Raw genomic sequence first — 18648 nt, 5'->3', positions numbered from 1 at the left:
ACACACACAGAGAGAAGCGCGCATGCAGCATGCATGACAGTGAAAGCGAAACTTGTACCGCCCCCCCCCCCGTCGGACAATCCGGTCGCTTCGGGCGGGGGGGGGGGGGGTCAAAATATTAAAAAATATATTATCCATAATATTCGAATATATTCGAATATTAATATTAATAAACAAACGAAGTTCGAATATGATTTTTTGGACAAATGTCAAAGCCCTACTTCAAGTGTACATTTTTTTCCACAGACAGCGTCAGATGGCTACTCAAACATGCGCCGAGAAGTTTTTTTTACTTGAAGCAAGTAAAGAGTTGATATTCCTGTGTTTATGACACAAACGGTAGCTTTTCCCACTGCTCCTGAACACACCGCGCACGGCAACTGGGTCTCGCGCGAGACTCCGGGAGACTTTGAATTAGATCTAGTTTTACAAACATGTCGGCTTGCTTGAAGTAAATAAACTTCTCGGTGCATGTTTGAGTCTCCATCTGACGCTGTCTGTGGAAAAAAATTGCGGCTTTGAGGGCTGGAAACAGCCTAAACAGCAGAACTTACATCCACTCCCATTCATTGCTGCCGTGGCGATGCGCGGACATACGCAACTACCGCAAAACAGGAGCAATTAAACTGAAAATCTTCAGATTCCTTCTTTTAGACCTAAAATGATATGAAAATACACCCCCGAGTTGAATTCGCCTGGAATTGTCCTTTAATAGTGTGTACTTATTATAAAGTGTTACATTTATTTTTTAGACTGTGTCTCTAAATGTGAAGGTGTGTGTTGTGTGAGCAGGTTAAAGACTGTCTGGACCACAGCGCGCTGCCCATGGATGGAGCCACGCTGACAGAGGCCCTGCATCAGAGAGGCATCAACGTTCGCTACCTGGGCACCGTCCTGGAGTTTGTGGACAAGACCCCTGCTAAAGCCCAACTCGAGCACTTCTACGTGAGTCTGACTCTCTACATCTGACCGTCACACAGTCTGTCCTCCTGTTTCCTTCTAACATTTTTCTCCCTTTCTCATATTTTAGAGAATAGGAATCAGTGAGCTGATCACTAGATGTGCAAAACATATCTTCAAGACGTACCTCCAGGTTTGTAACTTTGAATACACATGATATAGTTTCTTGAAAAGACGAAAATACTTTGAATCCGTTAAAGGGACAACGAGGAGTTTTGGAAAAGTGAAGTGTTTCCACACTACATTTATGAGCCTCTGCACCGTGAAATTCTTTGACCGGCGCAAGACAGACTCATGTTTTCATTCATCAAGAATTAAAGTCAGAGGTTGGAAGACGATCACATACCGTCGTAGTTCCCACCATAAACGGAGATTCGGCGGCGTTATTCTCATGACTCGCCACGAAACCGAAAGTAAAGAAACGCTGGTCGGCTCGCCCAGCATTTCCACCACCACTAATAATAACAAAATAACCATAGAGACAAAACCATAGATTTATCTAAAATGGGCCCATTAACAAGTGGTAGCGTAGATTCATCCACATTAACGTGAGACTTTTTTATAACCGAATAGAAACTCCTCGTTGTCCCTTTAATTTTTTTTATTGTTTTATTGTGCGTGGACAGTCCCAATTAATCAACTGCATCAAATAACAGTAAAAAGGGCTTTAGCTTTAGCCAGCATGGCTAATATCCTGCTGTAGTCCCTGGCCAGATGACAATGGGCATCCTAAAAAACAACAACAACAATATATTACAACACAATGATTAAAAATAATCACTAGGGATAGAACAGGTAGGCATCAGTACAATCATGCACAGACAACACATAGAAACATACAAGAGCAGTACATGCAATATACCAGTAATCACACACAATAGGCTACATCAGCACATACTGTACTACACATTCTGGGATGCAGACAGACAGGGGTGCATGCAGACATCACATAGACAGATAAAACACAGACAGGCAGAATGATCATGACGCAAATAGCACAATATCTTAGTGGGTACAGGTGTAGTTATGAGCGAGCCATGTATGTATTTCTTTAATATGGGTGGGAAGTGAGTTCCAATGTTGTAATGCTTTAACAGAAAATGATAGCTGGCCAAATGTACTTTTCCTGAATGGGACTGTTAAATCACCACGAGTGGCGTTTCTAGTGATCTGACCAGTGTTATTGTGTTGGTTTATGAATGAGTTCAATGGTGGTGGAGCTAAACCATGCAGGATTTTAAAGACCAGACAGATGTTCCTATATTTTATGATATCCTCCCAGCTCAGAAGAATTAATCCATGTTTTTCCTTGTTCCTGCGGCAGGGCGTGGAGCTGTCTGCCCTCTCTGCTGCTGTAAGCCATTTCCTCAACTGCTTCCTGAGCTCCTTCCCCGATGCCGTAGCCCACCTGCCTCTGGACGAACTGGTGTCGCGCCGCAAAAGCCGCAAACGGCGCAACAGGGTCCCCGGCGGCGGAGACAACACGGCGTGGGCCAGCCTGACGCCCAGCGAGCTGTGGAAGAACATCGCCTCCGAGGCCCAGAGCTACTATCACTTCACCGTTCAGTGGTAAGAGAGCTATCATCTATTAATGTGATGCAAGCGTCGGAGATGAGGAAACGGGTTTTGCGCTGCTCTTTAGTAGTTGCGTTTCCATCCACCTTCTTTTATTCGCATTTTCAAAAATTGCGAATACAGGTAATACTCAGAAAATTAGAATATCGTGAAAAAGTTCATTCATTTAAGTAATTCAACTTAAAAGGTGAAATGAATATATTATTTAGACTCATAACAAGCATTGCAAGATATTTCAAGCTTTTATTTGTTAGAATTTTGATTATTATGGCTTACAGCTTATGAAAACCCCAAAATCAGAGTCTCAAAAAATTAGAATATCGTGAAAAAGTTCAATGTTGTAGCTCACATTGTCACAGCCTCGTCAGCCAATTAATCCAAAACACCTGCAAAGGGTTCCTGAGCCTTTAAAAGCTCTCTGTCTGGTTCAGTACAGTTCGCAATCATGGGGAAGTGAATGAACTTTTTCACGATATTCTAATTTTCTGAGTATTACCTGTAAATACTTGGATGGAAACGCCAGAAATTCGAAAAAAGGCAGTAAATGCGCATAAAGGTTTTTACGCTTTGGGGGGGAGGGGGTGGATTTGTCAGCGTATCGATTAAATGAAAATGCGACTTTTTGTTATGGAAACAGATGATGTGAATTGAGGCAGAGTTTGTGGGTGAAGCTGCTGGACTTCACCCAGCGACGCCCCGGTCTCCCAGCAACACAAACGCTCCGTAACCCATAATGTTTTGTTCATGACGGTTAAGACTACAAACACACGCCGTAACATCGTATATGTTTTGTAACATTATCCACCGCTCCATTTATTGATTTTTCACCGGCTTCGTATGTAAACAGATGCACATGGGCGAGAGGAGCGAAACCAAAACAGCAGAAAAGCGAGCCGACTTGCACAGTTCCCTACGGTCTTTCTGTGTAAATATCTCATGTTACAACGTGAAAACCTGCAGCTTATATTCAAGTGCGGCCTATATGTACAGTATTTTCTTTTAAAATGTAGCTGGTGCGGCTTATACAGGTGCGTCTATAGTCCGGAAAGTAGGTAAATTGTCCATGATGTTGAGTGTCAGCTGAGTGTCAACTGTTGGATACATTCACGCTCTCTTATGACGTAATCTCACGGTGCACTCCTCCTAATCGCAAAACAATAATGAATGGAAACGGGCATAAATTCGCTTTGCTTTTTTTGCGCATTTTCACAAAATCCGCTTTTAAATTCGATACGACTTGGACGGAAACCCAACTAGTGACAAATATCCTCTTGTTGAACTTGTGCAGTGAAAGTGTGGACCAGGTGGTGGAGAAATACGGCCTCCAGAAATCAACTCTGCTCAGAGAAATTTCTATCAAGACTGGCATCCAGGTAAAAATCTGTTGAGTCCATATTGATCCCCCCAGCACCACTTGGCCAGGTTTCCTCTACTTTTAATAAACGTTTTGTCTGTGTCCCTGTTTTGCTCTTGTAGATTCTTATAAAGGAGTACAACTTTGACAGCCGCCACAAGCCTGCGTTCACCGAGGAAGACATCCTCAACATTTTCCCTGTTGTGAAGCACGTCAACCCCAAAGCCTCCGACGCCTTCCACTTCTTCCAGAGTGGTCAGGCCAAAGTACAGCAAGGTATGATGACGTGTATATTTACTTTTACAGAATAACAGAGCAGAGAATAATCGTGTTGAATGTTTTCGAGGTAAATTCATGCAAAACCGCTGATGTACGTTCCTGTCGGGGCCAGTTTTTCGTCAGTTTTTCGTTGTTCCTCGAAAACAACTCCGTCTCATAACGTTGTGTTATTATCTCATTGCGTGGTGAATTAAGAAAATTAAGAAAGAAAACATTAAGAAAATGTACAAAGATATGGTGCTTAGCAGGTAGAATGGATAGTGATCATTAATGACTACTGCATTACTCCTTAATTGATACGAAATGGTGATGATGTATGTATGTATGTATGTACATGTATGCGTATATGTGTGTAAATGTGTATGTATGTGTTGATATGCATGTATATTTTAACTAGACATAGGGGTGAGAGCTAACAAGCTATGCTTCTTCTCCTTTTCGAATATGTCACTTATTTTCTTTTTTTTTAAATTATTTTTTTGCTTCCTCAGTGTTTACTTTATATTGTGTTGGAAAAGAATTTGCTCAGTAGCAAATCAGGAAGCCTCTTACTATTTTCATATTCAAAATAAACATTACAAACAATACAAACAAATGTGCAGGTCACAACTTGTCTACGAGAGCATTTTGGAGTTGTTGGATTTTGTATTTGATGAGGGAAACCAAGAAATCCCATAATGAGCCTCCGTAGCGTAGCTCTGAGCAGCTCACGGCTCTGCTCCGCCGTTCTAAAAATAGCTTGCACTGACAATTAAAGGTAATAAACCTACTGCTATGACTATAGGGATTATGGCAATGGAGCAATTTGCCAAAATGTTGAACTATCCCTTTAATATAAACTGGCTGTTTTTTCTTATATTTCTCACTTCCTCTTCACCTCCAGGTTTCCTGAAGGAGGGCTGTGAACTGATCAACGAGGCTCTCAACCTCTTCAACAACGTGTATGGACCCATGCATGTAGAGATCTGTGCCTGCCTGCGCCTGCTGGCACGCCTTAATTACATCATGGGAGACCACCCGGAGGTGGGTCTTCATACACTCTTAACCTTGTAGTCCAGGCAAAATAGCGTTTTACGACAGACTAATTGTCACAGAAGGTTTTTCACCATACATCATTTCTATGAGGTGTCCAGAACAACATACTGAAAGTCCTAAGAAATCCTAGTTGGGGAAATATGTTTAATTTGTATCATTATTTACTGTATAAAGTCTATGGTGCTGACAACAATACAGGCCCCTGTTTTTGCTGCTTGCAGCTTTATGGCTTCTTGACCATAAGTCAATTAGTGTTGAGCTCATTTACATATTTAAAATTAATATGTATTTGAAATACAGAAATGTTACTTTTCATGTATACTTTTATTGTGTGAAGTGTGATTGTGGTAGGAGTAAAGGAAGAAAATAAGTCTTTTCGGGTGTATTTTGGGCATATTCCATTAGTGTATTGCTCATTTGCATATTCAAATTCATTTTCCAAGAAACTTGTAATACAAAAAATGTTACTTTTAATGTCTATTTTCATTGTGTAAAGTTTCATTGTGGTAGGAGTAAAGGAAAAAAATAAGTCTATTCGGGTGTATTTTGGGCATTTGATTAGTGTGAGGCTCATTTGCATATTCAAATTAATTTTAATAGAAACTTGTAATACAAAAAATGTTACATTTCATGGATACTTTCATCATGTAAAGAAAAGAAAAAAAATAGCCTCATTGGGGTGTATTGTTGTCGGCACCATAGACTTTAAACAGTAAACTAGAAAAAGCATTTCCAAGAATGGAAATGGTGTGACTGCTGATAGCAACTGAACGCTGTTGCAGAATTAGCAAATAGTGCAAGCTGTGATCACCATACAAATGTTTGACCAAGGTCAGAATCGAACCCACATCCTCATGGTCATTAGACTTCCACTCTGCCTCTAGGCCACAGTGCACACACAGTTGCAGAGACTGTTGTCTGTTAATGATCTGCACACTGTCAACATCAAGAAAGCTTGAGAGTCAAGCTTGAATGACTTAGAATGAAAATGTCTGTGAATTTCAGGCTGAGCACTAACCATATGGCCACAGAGAACCTGAGTTAGAATGAGCTTTATACTATGAGGAATCAAAGACTGTCCAATGACAGCTGAATAATTGGAATCAAAAGTCAAGCAATGAAGTGAAAAGACTGAGGCAGGAATCGAACCCGTGACCATATGATCACTAAACCTTTACTCTGCCACTCGGCTACAGAGTGCACACTGCTTTCAAAACTGTTGTCATTCATTGTAATGTGATGATGTGCTGCAAACTGGTATGAGTAATCAAGGAGATAACAAACACCTGTAACCAATTGAAGGCGGGGGAGGAGAGCAGAATTCAACATAACATAACAAGAGTTCTTCCCTTGGATTCGAACCAGTGACCTTAGGGTTGGCAAGCAGTTACCCTAACCCCTACACTACAGTGGAGTTGTGAAGAAGAGAGGTTGAGACTTTGATGAATGTGAGATTTTTTGTGAAAAAGTTAAATATTTTAAAAAGTATAAATAGTTAAAAAGAGAAAAGTAATGCCGATAAAGTTCAAAAAAAGCTGCACATTTTGATATATGAATTGTTGAAATAGCACAAAGTATGAAGGACTAGAAGAAGACCGTAAAAAGGCGGAAGAAAATGGCCAAACAGAAGAACAATAGTGTGACTGCTTCAGCAGTCACACTAATAATGATGAGAATTAAACATATTTCCCCAACTAGGATTTCTTAGGACTTTTAGTATGTTGTTCTAGACACCTCATAGAAATGATGTATGGTGAAAAACCTTCTGTGACAATTAGTTCTATTTTTGGGTCCAAAATGAGCTAAATTGCCTGGACTATGGTCTGTGACGTTCATATCAAACTGCTGTTGATTTTTTATATCGCTAAATGACATTTATACGTGCACTTGCAGGCTCTGAGCAACCAGCAGAAGGCCGTTCTGATGAGTGAGAGAGTCCTCGGCATCGAGCACCCCAACACAATTCAAGAATATGTAAGTTGTCGCGCCCAGAGAAGAATCTTTCTGGCCCATTCAACACATTTAATTTCCCATCTTACGTCCTGATGTTGTCGCCCACTCTTTCTTAGATGCACTTGGCTCTGTACTGCTTTGCCAACGGCCAGCTGTCGACCGCCCTGAAGCTGCTGTATCGCGGCCGTTACCTCATGTTGTTGGTTTGCGGGGAGGACCACCCAGAGATGGCGCTGCTCGATGTGAGTGAAATCTTTTCACCTTTTATTGAATCATCTACAGAAGTGGACAGAATTGTTGGCACCCTTCTGTTAAAAAAAGAAGAAACACAAACACAATTGTCACTGAAATAACTTGAAGCAGACAAAAGTAAAGGACCAAAGGACGTTCTTCCAGAGGATTGAATGAATTAATGAAATTATTTATTTTGTCCACATACACAAACATCAAAATCAACCATTTTGTGTGAACAATTGATCCAGCACATATTGTACATAATTGCAACCATACATTTCACACACCCACAAAAGAAAAAAAAACATACAGTGACCAAAAAGTGGATAAGTTGAAACCCAAGGTTTATATTTGCCTTTCCGATACCTTCCGTAATATTAGATTACCTGAAACATCAAGAGTGCAAAATAAGACCAATAGAATCATTATTTCATTACTGTGCTTTGTGGACAGGTGAGACAAAACTGGAGCTTTTTGGCAAATCACATCAGCTCATTGTACACAGATGTAAAAATGAAGCATAAAAAGAAAGGGGGGAAAAAAGCACCTACTGTGAAACCTGGCACAGGTTGTCTTTAATCTGAGCAGGTTACAATGAAATCTCAAGACTATCAAGGCATTTTGCAGCGAAATGTGCTCTGAGCAGCTCACGGCTCTGCTCCGCCATTCTAAAAACAGCTTGCACCGACAATTAAAGGTAACAAACCTACCGCTATGACTAAAGGGATTATGGCAACGGGCCAATTTGCCAAAATTTTGAACTATCCCTTTAAGATGAAGTTAAGGGAGCATCTTTTTTGTCCAGACCAGTTTCATTAGTTGGTTTTTTAAAAATCATTTTGATGGACCACAATTCAAAAGCAGTGTCTGATTTTCGTTCGTTTCGTTAATTTTCACCAAATTTTAATTTATTTTTTACTTTTGTTCAGTTTCAAGTTATTTCAGTGACAGATGTGAGTTTTTCTTTCTTTAACTGAAGGGTTATGGTCCATGTGTGTATGTCAACCAAAATAAAGTTGGTTGACTGGTGCTCTCCCTTACTGGTGGTTCTCTTCTTCCCTCCACAGAGCAACATTGGGCTGGTGCTGCACGGAGTGATGGAGTACGATCTGTCCCTGAGATTCCTGGAGAACGCCTTGACCATCAACACAAAGTACCATGGACCGCGGTCCCTCAAAGTGGCCCTCAGGTTGGGGAAGCTTCATCATCATCAGTAACTACAGTACAGGCCAAAAGTTTGGACACACTCGATGCATTTCCTTTATTTTCATGACTATTTACATTGTAGATTCTCACTGAAATTCCACTAATGAACCCTGACATGGCACACTGACACCTGTGAAGTGAAAACCATGTTCAGGTCAGGTTCACCTCTTGAAGCTCATCAAGAGAATGCCAAGAGTGTGCAAAGCAGTAATCAGAGCAAAGGGGGGCTACTTTGAAGAAACTAGAATTGGTGGGGGCAGAGATAGAGGAGGAGGAGGAAGAAGGAGAGGAAGAAGAAAAGAAGAAAGAGAAGACAAAGAAGAAAAGACGTGTTTTCAGTTATTTCACACTTTTTTGTTAATTCCACATGTGTTCATTCATAGTTTTGGTGCCTTCAGTGAGAATAAAGGAAACACACTGAATGAGAAGGTGTGTCCACACTTTTGGCCTGTACTGTATGTAGTTAGTGAAATACTAACTTGTATCATCATTTATGTATATGATGTTTCTCCTTTTCTTTTTATTTCCCAGCCATCATTTGGTCGCCAGGGTTTACGAGAGCAAGGCCGAGTTCCGCTCGGCGCTACAGCACGAGAAGGAGGGCTACACCATTTACAAGAACCAGGTAGACCCTGCTGGACTACACATACACACACTTCTCTGTCTTTAAAAACATCACTGCATCACATTCCAGGGTTTATACAGGAATCTTGAAGTTAATTTCAATACCTTTTTAAGACTTTTTCAAGACCTTCTCAACATTTTTTAACACCTCACCGCCGCTTCAAGCTGTAACCATTTACATCAGTGACACTTTTAACTGAACAGTTTTAGTTTTTGTGATAAAGACTATAGACCACTATGATAGAACAGAATTCAAAAAAGGCTAGGATAATAAATCAAAGACAAAGTTTATCAAAAAAACAAAACATTGCTCAACTCTCAAAAAAACAAAAACAACAATCTTCTTTTCTTTTTCATGAACCGGTTCATCTTTGTTTTTTAATAAAACAAATAAATTCACACACTTCCACAATGTTTTTTACAACTCAAATTCTTGGACAGCTAATTCAGAAAAATACCTTCAATATTTAAGACTTTATAAAGTCATGAAAATACTTTTTAATACTTTTTAAGGGTCTTCATTTTCCCAAAATTGATTTATCACCTTTTAATACTTTTCAAGACCCCGCGGATACCCTGCATTCAGCCTTTCTTTTTCTTCTCTCCTCTCAGATGGGCGAGGCACATGAGAAAACCAAGGAGAGCTCGGAGTACCTGAAGTATCTCACCCAGCAGGCCGTGGCTCTGCAGAGAACCATGAATGAGATCTATAAGAACGGCTCCAACGCCAGCATCATGCCCCTCAAGGTGACCGACCGACCGAGCCCAGTCAGACATGTTTTTATGTTTCCATCTGACGCACGTTAAATGTCTCGTACTGATGTTTATTTCTCCTGTATCCTGCAGTTCACCGCCCCCAGCATGACCAGCGTGCTGGAGCAGCTCAACATCATCAATGGCATCATCTTTATACCTCTCAGGTAGAGTCAGAACGAGTGTACAAGTATGTAGGAGTTCATTCATAATACCCTTAAAGGGATAGTAGCATTTTTTTTAAAGTGGGGTTGTATGATCTCCAAATAGCCCCTAAGTACTTTAATTGCAGTAGAAGACTCTCTGCACTCCTCCCGTTAGCAACGCCAGCCCATAATAGCCCTGCCCAGAGATTTACAACATACAGTGTTGTGAACGGACCCAAAGAAACGGCCTATTTTCACGGCCTAAAAGAGGTTTTACCTGAAAAAAAAAACACAGTTCCATTGTTCACTATAATATAATTTTTTCCAGCCCTTCAAAGTGCAGGAAAAACACAGTTTTGATTTGGACCTAACCAACTCACGTATCCCTCCGCCCAGGGTTAGCGCCCGCCGATCAGCAGTTGGTTAGGTCCAAATAAAAACTGTGTTTTTCCTGCACTTTGAAGGGCTGGAAAAAATTATATTATAGCGAACAATTGAACTGTGTAATTTTTTTTCAGTAAAACCTCTTTTAGGCCGTGAAAATAGGCCGTTTCTTTGGGTCTGTTCACAACACTGTATGTTGTAAATCTCTGGGCAGGACTATTATGGGCTGGCGTTGCTAACGGGAGGAGTGCAGAGAGTCTTCTACTGCAATTAAAGTACTTAGGGGCTATTTGTAGATCATACAACCCCACTTAAAAAAAATGCTACTATCCCTTTAACACCTGAAGGTATTCAACAGCTACTTACAACATGGTGTAAATTTTCAAATAAAAGTCTCAAATAGATGCCGGTCACCTATACCGGCCAGGTCTGGCTACAGGTTTGAGTAAATAAAAGCGGGTTTTTGTATTTCTATTTTCTCTCTAAATGAATGTTGCTCTGGATCCGACTCTTTCCTTCGATTCTTACTCTTCAACAGTAACAGAACGGTTTGACAGTAGCTATTTTCCATCTTTACAGAGCATAAGATTTATTCAAAATTAAATAAAAGTCTGTCCTATATCGATGTCTGTTTTAAATATAAGCCGGGTCAGTTCAGCAGTTGAAGCAAATAAAAGCCCGGGCTTCTATTTGAGAATTTATAGTAAACAAAAATTTATATTTTAAAGGGATAGTTCAACATTTTGGCAAATTGGCCCATTGCCATAATCTCTATAGTTTTAGTAGTAGGTTCGTGAGCTGCTCAGAGCTACGCTACGGAGGCTAATGGGATTTCTTGGTTTCCCTCATCAAACTCATCAAATACACAATCCAACAACTCCACAACGCTCTGGTGGACAAGTTGTGACCTGCACATTCACCACGCTATGAGATAATAACACAACGTTACCACACAGAGTTGTTTTAGAGGGAAATTCATGCAAAACTGCTGCTGATGTTCCCATCGGGAGCAGTTTTTCGGCAAGCAGTCTCTGCATTTCCCTCTAAAACAACTCTGTCTCGTAACGTTCTGTTTTTATCTGATAGTGTGGTGAATGTGCAGGTCACAACTTGTCCACCAGAGCGTTGTGGAGTTGCTGGATTGTGTATTTGATGAGTTTGATGAGGGAAACCAAGAAATCCCATAATGAGCCTCCGTAGCGTAGCTCTGAGCAGCTCACGGCTCTGCTCCGCTTGAATGGTCAAGCTACAGTATGTTTGGGATTCCTCTACAGAAAGTTGAGATGAGTCCAACACTGATCCTCTCTGTTTTTCTTCTCAGCCAAAAGGATCTGGAGAACCTGAAGGCCGAGGTTCAGAGGCGGCAGCTGCTGCAGGAGCTGGGGAAAGGCGACGAGCTGACCGAGGACGGCCCGCTGGAACTAGAAGACAAAATTCCCATCGATTAATCCAGAAATAATCCTTTGTTTGACGCACAACTACTTTCTGCTATTTGGGAGGGAGGGAGGGGGGGGGAGGTTTGATGTGATGTGAAGAAAAAACGGCCTCGTCACTGGGCCCGTGGACCCCAGAGAGCCAAGCAAGCGGTCTAAAAATCAGCATTGAAATAATTAACAGGGGGGGAGGACGGGACGGGAGCAGGCAGATCAGAGAACAAACTGTATGAACTGTAGGACAAAGGAATACAGAGCAAGAGTTTCCTACAAGGTAGGAAGGAAGGAAGGGAGGGAGGAAAGGAAGGGAGGGAGGGAGGAGAGAGTGCAAACGAGAATATAGAATCAACGTTAACGTGCAATGTGAATAATCCCACCAAGGCCCACGATGAACCTGGTGATGACGTCACCCGAGGTTTTAGCTGCTTAGAATTATGATTAATAAATGAATAAATAAATGAGAGAGCGGGTTGCAGCAGCGAGGCGAGGGAGACCGAGGATGACCATGACATTGTACTATACCAGAGCCTTATCCACTGTAACATAACCCCCCAGCTAACGCTTCTTCTTCTTCTTCCAAACTCCCCCACAGCACTGTTATAGCCCCGGACCACTTTTCCTTTTCCTTTTCCTTTTCCTTTTTGCTCCCCAAAGAGCCTTGAAGACCAGACCCCCCCATGTGGCTCCCCTACCCCCCCCCCTTTAAGGTGCTGTCAATGATAAAGCACCTACACCCTGTCCTAGAACTCAGGGGTACTTTCTACTGTGCACTAATAAGACCAGAATACAGTCAATCAATTTGAGATTTTATTTTTTTTTTTCCGAGCGGGGGCTTCAGAATGTAAATTCCCCTCTTGGTGGCTTTTTTTTTCTCGAGCCATCGCCCATCACTCTAGCACGCCCCCCCCCCCCAATGGTTAATCAATTCATCTATCATGTGTACTTGAGACATCCCAGGTGGGTGCCTGCTGTGTCCAATGGTTCCAGTTTTCTTCAGGCAAGCAAATAATTAGTCAGCTCTCAACTATTTTTTTATTTGCTGTATTTCTTTTTCCCTTTTTTTTTTTTTGTTTTTAGTAAATATAATGATTTTTTTGTAAAGGTGCACAGGAGAATGAATACAAGGTATTTTAGACCTATGGATCTCATCAGTTAATTTAAGCCATGTCTGTTTTATAGAAAATGTATAGGTGGGAAAAAGATGTATAAATCTTTATGGGACTTTGACAGGTACTCGGCTGATGCTAACGGAAAGAAACAAACAAAAAAAAAAGCAGATTTGAGGAAACGTCCACTTTACGCAGTAGAATATCAAACTATAAACTAGCTGTGTTCAACCTTCTATTTTTACACATTGAAAGAAAATTATGTGCATGTATGTTTGTATGTGTGACAGTGCGTGTGTCTTTGTGTAGTCCCAATGGAAAAATCTCATCGGCCAGGGCTGTTGCTGCTTTCCGCTGCTGCTGCATAGTTTTGAATAGAGGCTAAGCGAACATTGGCTTTCCAGATGTTTTATTTTTCTACGCATAGTAAAGCTGTTGGATGGCTGATGCCTCTTTCCTTAAAATATTCATGGCCACCAATGTTGTCGATCTGTTTCTGTATGAATTGGTATTGAAATGAACCTCTTCTCACTGTCAGACAGGTGCTCAACATTGGCAGTAGCGAGTGATTTATTGTTGCTGGGTGTGTTTTTTTTTGTTTGTTTCGTTTTTTTTCCCCATTATTGGTTCACGTCATCGTTTCATATGTAACTTGAGACATAAAAAAAAGAAAAAAAAAGAAAAGAAAAATCAGCCAGGAGTGTCTGTTCACTGAGCAGTATTTAGTGCACTTTCTCGTGCTGTTAGGATGTGTTAACATATTTACAGCATCACCAAAAGTGGACAAGAGAATGGCTGCCTCAATGTGATGTACCAAAAAAGACTGAAGGTTTGTTTGCGCTTGTATACATGCAATGTATCCCTCCCATGGCAATTTGTTACTTAATTGTTGCCGTGTCTAAATGTTCTGTGATTAAAGCAATAGAGAGATGGTGCTGGAACTGATTGTTTTCAGAATATGCAGTTTTTACTTGGCACAAGACGTTCATCATGGACTACTGACTGTACAAGCTGAATTATCTGCCCGCTAATAAGGGAGCCGTATATATATATATATATATATATGTGTATATATATATATAAACAGAAAAACCAAGGATGAGACTGGGTGATGAAGTCATGACAGTGATTTTGTTGAGTGTGCTCCCTGAACATTTAACATCAGGAGTAGAGTGTGGTGTGATTTGTGCCTATTGTTGATGCTTCTAAATTGAAGCAGGGTGATAACAGGTAAAAACGTAACAATTTATCATGGTAAAATGTGTTTTGTTTGTTTTTTTCCCCCCATGGGTTTGTTGTATTATTATTATTTTTTTCTATTTTCTTTATTTTCTTTTCCTGCTGCCCAAATCTCCCTCTCTTAACAGTACCCACAGTGTCCATAAGGTGGCACACTAACATTTGTCTCATTGAGAAAGGAAATGCATTGACCTAAATGACAGATGTTGTAGTGCAAATGCACACAAATAGAATCATGGCTTCAGCTGACTTAGACCATTTAAAAAGAGGGAAATTTAATTTTTTTTTTTTTTTTTAGCATTTTTATTTTGCAGAATATCAGTTGGATGTCTAAAAAAATAATAAAGACTGCTCTACCTGTTGAACATGTTCTGAACCTGTTGAAATCCTAACAGCAAGGAGTCTATCTATTGTTTGGGTATTTTAATAGTTCATGATATAGAATAAACTCACTGAGAATGATCAAATGATTTGTCTGCAGAGATGCTCTATATTGCTCGGTTACGGTCTTTTAACACAGCGCTACTTGTAGACGTCTAACTTGAGCTTGTGTTTACTATAACATTTCTTCCTAATAAATAGATACGCTGTTAAAGTATATGGAATATTAGTGGCAGGACTAGGTGAAACTAACTTTTAAGTTTTTATTCTTTTCTATTCGTTTGCAAATAAACCATTTGCAGTTACTGGGTTTGTGTTCAGGTTGCAAAGTATCTGAAATTACAATTGCACACAAGAAAATATGAAATATATATTGAATTGCTATATGGGTACTGTACAAAATGGCTATTAAAGGTTAATCTATTCTATGAGCAAAGTTTTGTGAGGGGAAACCAGTTCTTAAGCGTTGAAGAAAAAAATCTATCTCAAAATAACAAACACTTTGCTATGCACTGGTCATACTGCATTAATTGTCTGTGTGATGTCCATAATGATTTGGATTTGTTTTTTTCCCAGTTGATGAAAATTTCTTCTTCACAAGGGAAGTGTTTGAGTCTGCTTCCCTTGATGTGTGGTATCTATCTATTTAGTATTATATGTTCTTCTTTACTAAACAATCAAATACTTTTATATTAAAAAATAATAAAACAAAACTAGTAAAAGCTTTGTTTTGGTAACTCCTGAGTAGCCAGTGGTGGAACAATGATGATTCTGATAACTTGAGTAATGCCACTCTGTAGCTACTCTGTGAGTGCTCAAAGTTTGACTTTAGCAGAAGCAGGGCCAAGCAGTGTGTTATTGTTCTAGGTGAATGTGATGAGGCATTTCAAGTGCTTAACTTTTAGGGGATTTAATATATGAGTGCATCATATTTCATGGACTGATGAGCTTTGTGGGTAAATTATTATTTTGCAAAGTAGCCTACTTATAACAGTCAGATAAATGGAGTGGAAGTATGAAGTATACAATGAAAGCACTAGTAAGTAGTAGTAGTACAAATACCTCAAAAGTAGCCTACAGAGTACCTGTAGATCACATTCAACATTCTGTATTAGTCTACAATCCAGACCTTTTCTTGCATGTACAGAATTAGACCCCCTGACTTTTACTTGCCTGTTTTCATGGTCTTGTTTTCTATAGACCTGCACAGGGCCGTTGTATAGGGGAGAAAGGTGATGATAACTCTAGGGGCCCAGCGCCCAGTAGGGCCCACTAAAAACCCCAGTAGTCTAATCTTTGTATGACTGAATTATTCTGCATAAGACCCTGACTAATACTCATAGTAATGCTGCATTATTTAGCATCAAAACAAAGTAGGCTAAATAAAAAATGAAGTAGTCTAAGAAAAAAAAAGTGGAAAAGTCAGGGGGTAGGGGCCCACTCTAGTATTCTTTAAGGGGGCCCAGAATTCCTAGCAACGGCCCTGGACCTGCATCAATGGTTGTAGGCAATTAGGGTTATAAATAGCAGCTACACCTTTAATTTGTTTATTCGCCATTCATACTTCATATATATATCACACAGGAAGGATATATATATATCACACAGGAAGGATAAAGATTTTCATCATCAATATGCAGTTCATTAATGTGTCAAAATATAACCCAGCCACTGGACCAATTCAGAACTTTTAAACCACGAGAAGCTACGTAAAAATTAACAGAGAAAAAAAAAGCCGTATAACTTTTTCAATTTTTTGCCTTTTTATTTGATAGCACAGAGAAAAAAAAGCCGTATAACTTTTTTTTTCTTTTTTTGCCCTTTTATTTGATAGCACAGAGAAAAAAAGCCGTATAGTTTTTTTTTTTTGCCCTTTTATTTGATAGCACAGAGAAAAAAAGCCGTATAACTTTTTTTTTTGCCTTTTTATTTGATAGCACAGAAAAAAAAGCCGTATAACTTCTTTTTTTGCCTTTTTATTTGATAGCACAGAGAAAAAAAAGCCGTACAACTTTTTTTTTGCCTTTTTATTTGATAGCACAGAGGGGAAAAAAAGCCGTATAACTTTTTTTTTTTTTGCCTTTTGATTTGATAGCACAGAGAAAAAAAAGCCGTATAACTTTTTTTTTTTTTTGCCTTTTTATTTGATAGCACAGAGAAAAAAAAAGCCGTATAACTTTTTTTTTTGCCTTTTTATTTGATAGCACAGAGAAAAAAAAGCCGTATAACTTTTTTTTTGCCCTTTTATTTGATAGCACAGAGAAAAAAAAAAGGCGTATAACTTTTTTTTTCTATCAAGGACGTGCGCGTACACGAGATGCCGTGAACGCGAGGTCCGTCCGTGCGCGTTCTCGGCAGTGGGCGAATGCGGTAGGCGACGAGGAAACGAGCGGCGGCAGCGGAGCAGCGGAGACGACGCACAGCAGCTCACCTCCACATCACAAGACCTTGTTCTGGAGCGGAAATTTCACGCCCTGTCGGGTCGTGTTACCGTCGGAGTCGGTCGGGGATATTGACGGGCAGAAACAAAAGGGTGAGTTCGGGCAGTTTCCAGTCAGGGTGCCGGCCGGGGGGGAGAAGGAATCGGCCGTTAAAGGTGGAGAAAAATGACGATGTGGCTGTAACGTCTGCGCCTCCTCTAACGTTATGTGTCTCAAAATGGCGGACAGGCCGCTCGGACCGGAGCAGCAGCAGCGGCAGCAGCAGGTACCGTGTCGGCGGTGTTTATCCACGGATAACTTACACACCGACAATCCTTTTCGCTCTTAACTGATAAAACGAAGCCTCCCGACGTTAACCACAGCACGGGCCGACTGTCGCTACCCGGGCTTGGATGCACGTTAAGAGTATTTACCGGGAGTGGGTGTCCTAACTTTCCTCCCTGAAGCTAACTTGGCTAACGTCAACTTTAGCTAAAGATAACGTTAACGTTAAGCACCAACACCGTTAATTACCGACGTTACCGGGGGCCAGGGGAGTAACGTTATGTCGACGTGTTTGGGTATGGGCACGTCAGCGTACGTTAACTTACAGATGCACTGGTTGCTGTCTCTCCCAAGTTAGTTGTTAATAACCAGTAATTAGCACAGTGCCAAGCAGCAGCAGCAGCAGCAGCAGCAGCGTCAGTGCAGACCAGACCCAGCCAACCTTGTTAAAAACAAAACCCCGCACAGCTCCGTTATCGGTGACCGGCTGCTTTCACCACTTTATTACCGTCAACGTGTTGATATTAACGTCTCGTTCACCGTCGTATCGCCGCTAACGTTATGTCCCGTGTTAGCATTTTCAACAGGGCGTTAAAAATGACAGTCGTCATCCAGTTTGCGCCGTGTGCTGCTTGTTGTGCACACACACATCATCATCATCGTCGTTGCAGCTGAAAGTACAGCACATTACCTCCGTTGCAGTCGGCTGGCTAACTAACTAACTAACATGGCGTGTTTTCAGTCAGCCGGGGTGTATATTTTCCTCCACTGCGCCTCAGCTGTCATAACGTTACCGGAGGATGCTATGGGCTGAAGCTCCCTCCCAGCATCTCTGGCCTTTCTTTTTTTTCCCCCTGGCACGGTCTTAGAAAATCAGGGTGGAGCAGAGTTTATACGAGCTGCAGCGTCTAAATCTGAGTGTTTTCTGTCTCGTTGTGTGGATGTAGTATGATTGAGTGATTCGGGTCTGGACTGTGTGGACCCTCAGTGGGCTTTTTACGCAGGGATGAATGCAGGTTGTCGGTTGCAGGTTTGTGCACTGCACGACAAACAAATCCCCCTCTCCCCTCCTCACTAACTTCAATTAAGCGTGTTCCGGATTCGGTTAGTCTGGGTCCTTGGTTTATTTTCTCCAGCCACGCCTCTAAGGAACTGCCTCGCTGCTGATACATCGGAATAATTATGGGATATTGTTGAAATAGCTTGTTTTTTAAAACGATGTGAAAATGAAACACTGTGCTCCACTGTCAGGTAAGAGTTTGTGTTTAGTTTGAGACCTGA

General features: G+C 40.8%; 2 protein-coding genes across 6 annotated transcripts in view; both read left to right on the top strand.

Annotated features, from left to right (window-relative positions):
• The window catches only part of cluha (CLUH binding protein of NUMT mRNA a), a 40366-nt gene extending 26383 nt beyond the window's left edge, over positions 1 to 13983 (top strand). For all 5 annotated transcript variants that reach the window (XM_085796573.1, XM_085796571.1, XM_085796572.1 and 2 more), the window contains exons 15-27: positions 793 to 945; positions 1031 to 1093; positions 2285 to 2529; positions 3824 to 3908; positions 4012 to 4165; positions 5052 to 5191; positions 7097 to 7177; positions 7273 to 7398; positions 8458 to 8579; positions 9128 to 9221; positions 9833 to 9967; positions 10067 to 10140; positions 11825 to 13983. In XM_085796573.1, the coding sequence (XP_085652699.1) occupies positions 793 to 945; positions 1031 to 1093; positions 2285 to 2529; positions 3824 to 3908; positions 4012 to 4165; positions 5052 to 5191; positions 7097 to 7177; positions 7273 to 7398; positions 8458 to 8579; positions 9128 to 9221; positions 9833 to 9967; positions 10067 to 10140; positions 11825 to 11951 (1599 nt within the window). In that variant the 3' untranslated portion in view covers positions 11952 to 13983. The remainder of the gene's footprint in view (positions 1 to 792; positions 946 to 1030; positions 1094 to 2284; positions 2530 to 3823; positions 3909 to 4011; positions 4166 to 5051; positions 5192 to 7096; positions 7178 to 7272; positions 7399 to 8457; positions 8580 to 9127; positions 9222 to 9832; positions 9968 to 10066; positions 10141 to 11824) is intronic.
• Positions 13984 to 17064: 3081 nt separating this feature from the next.
• Positions 17065 to 18648, top strand: part of LOC146976640 (lissencephaly-1 homolog) — a 49709-nt gene continuing 48125 nt past the window's right edge. The window contains exon 1 of the mRNA XM_085796563.1: positions 17065 to 17195. The gene's annotated coding sequence lies outside the window, so the exon portion shown is untranslated. The remainder of the gene's footprint in view (positions 17196 to 18648) is intronic.

This window comes from Trachurus japonicus, chromosome 13, assembly GCF_045865225.1.
Source record: "Trachurus japonicus isolate A0001 chromosome 13, Traja_1.0".
NCBI lineage: Eukaryota > Metazoa > Chordata > Actinopteri > Carangiformes > Carangidae > Trachurus > Trachurus japonicus.
The sequence above is the reverse complement of the archived record's forward strand: the minus strand, read 5'-3'. Positions and strand labels throughout refer to the sequence as shown.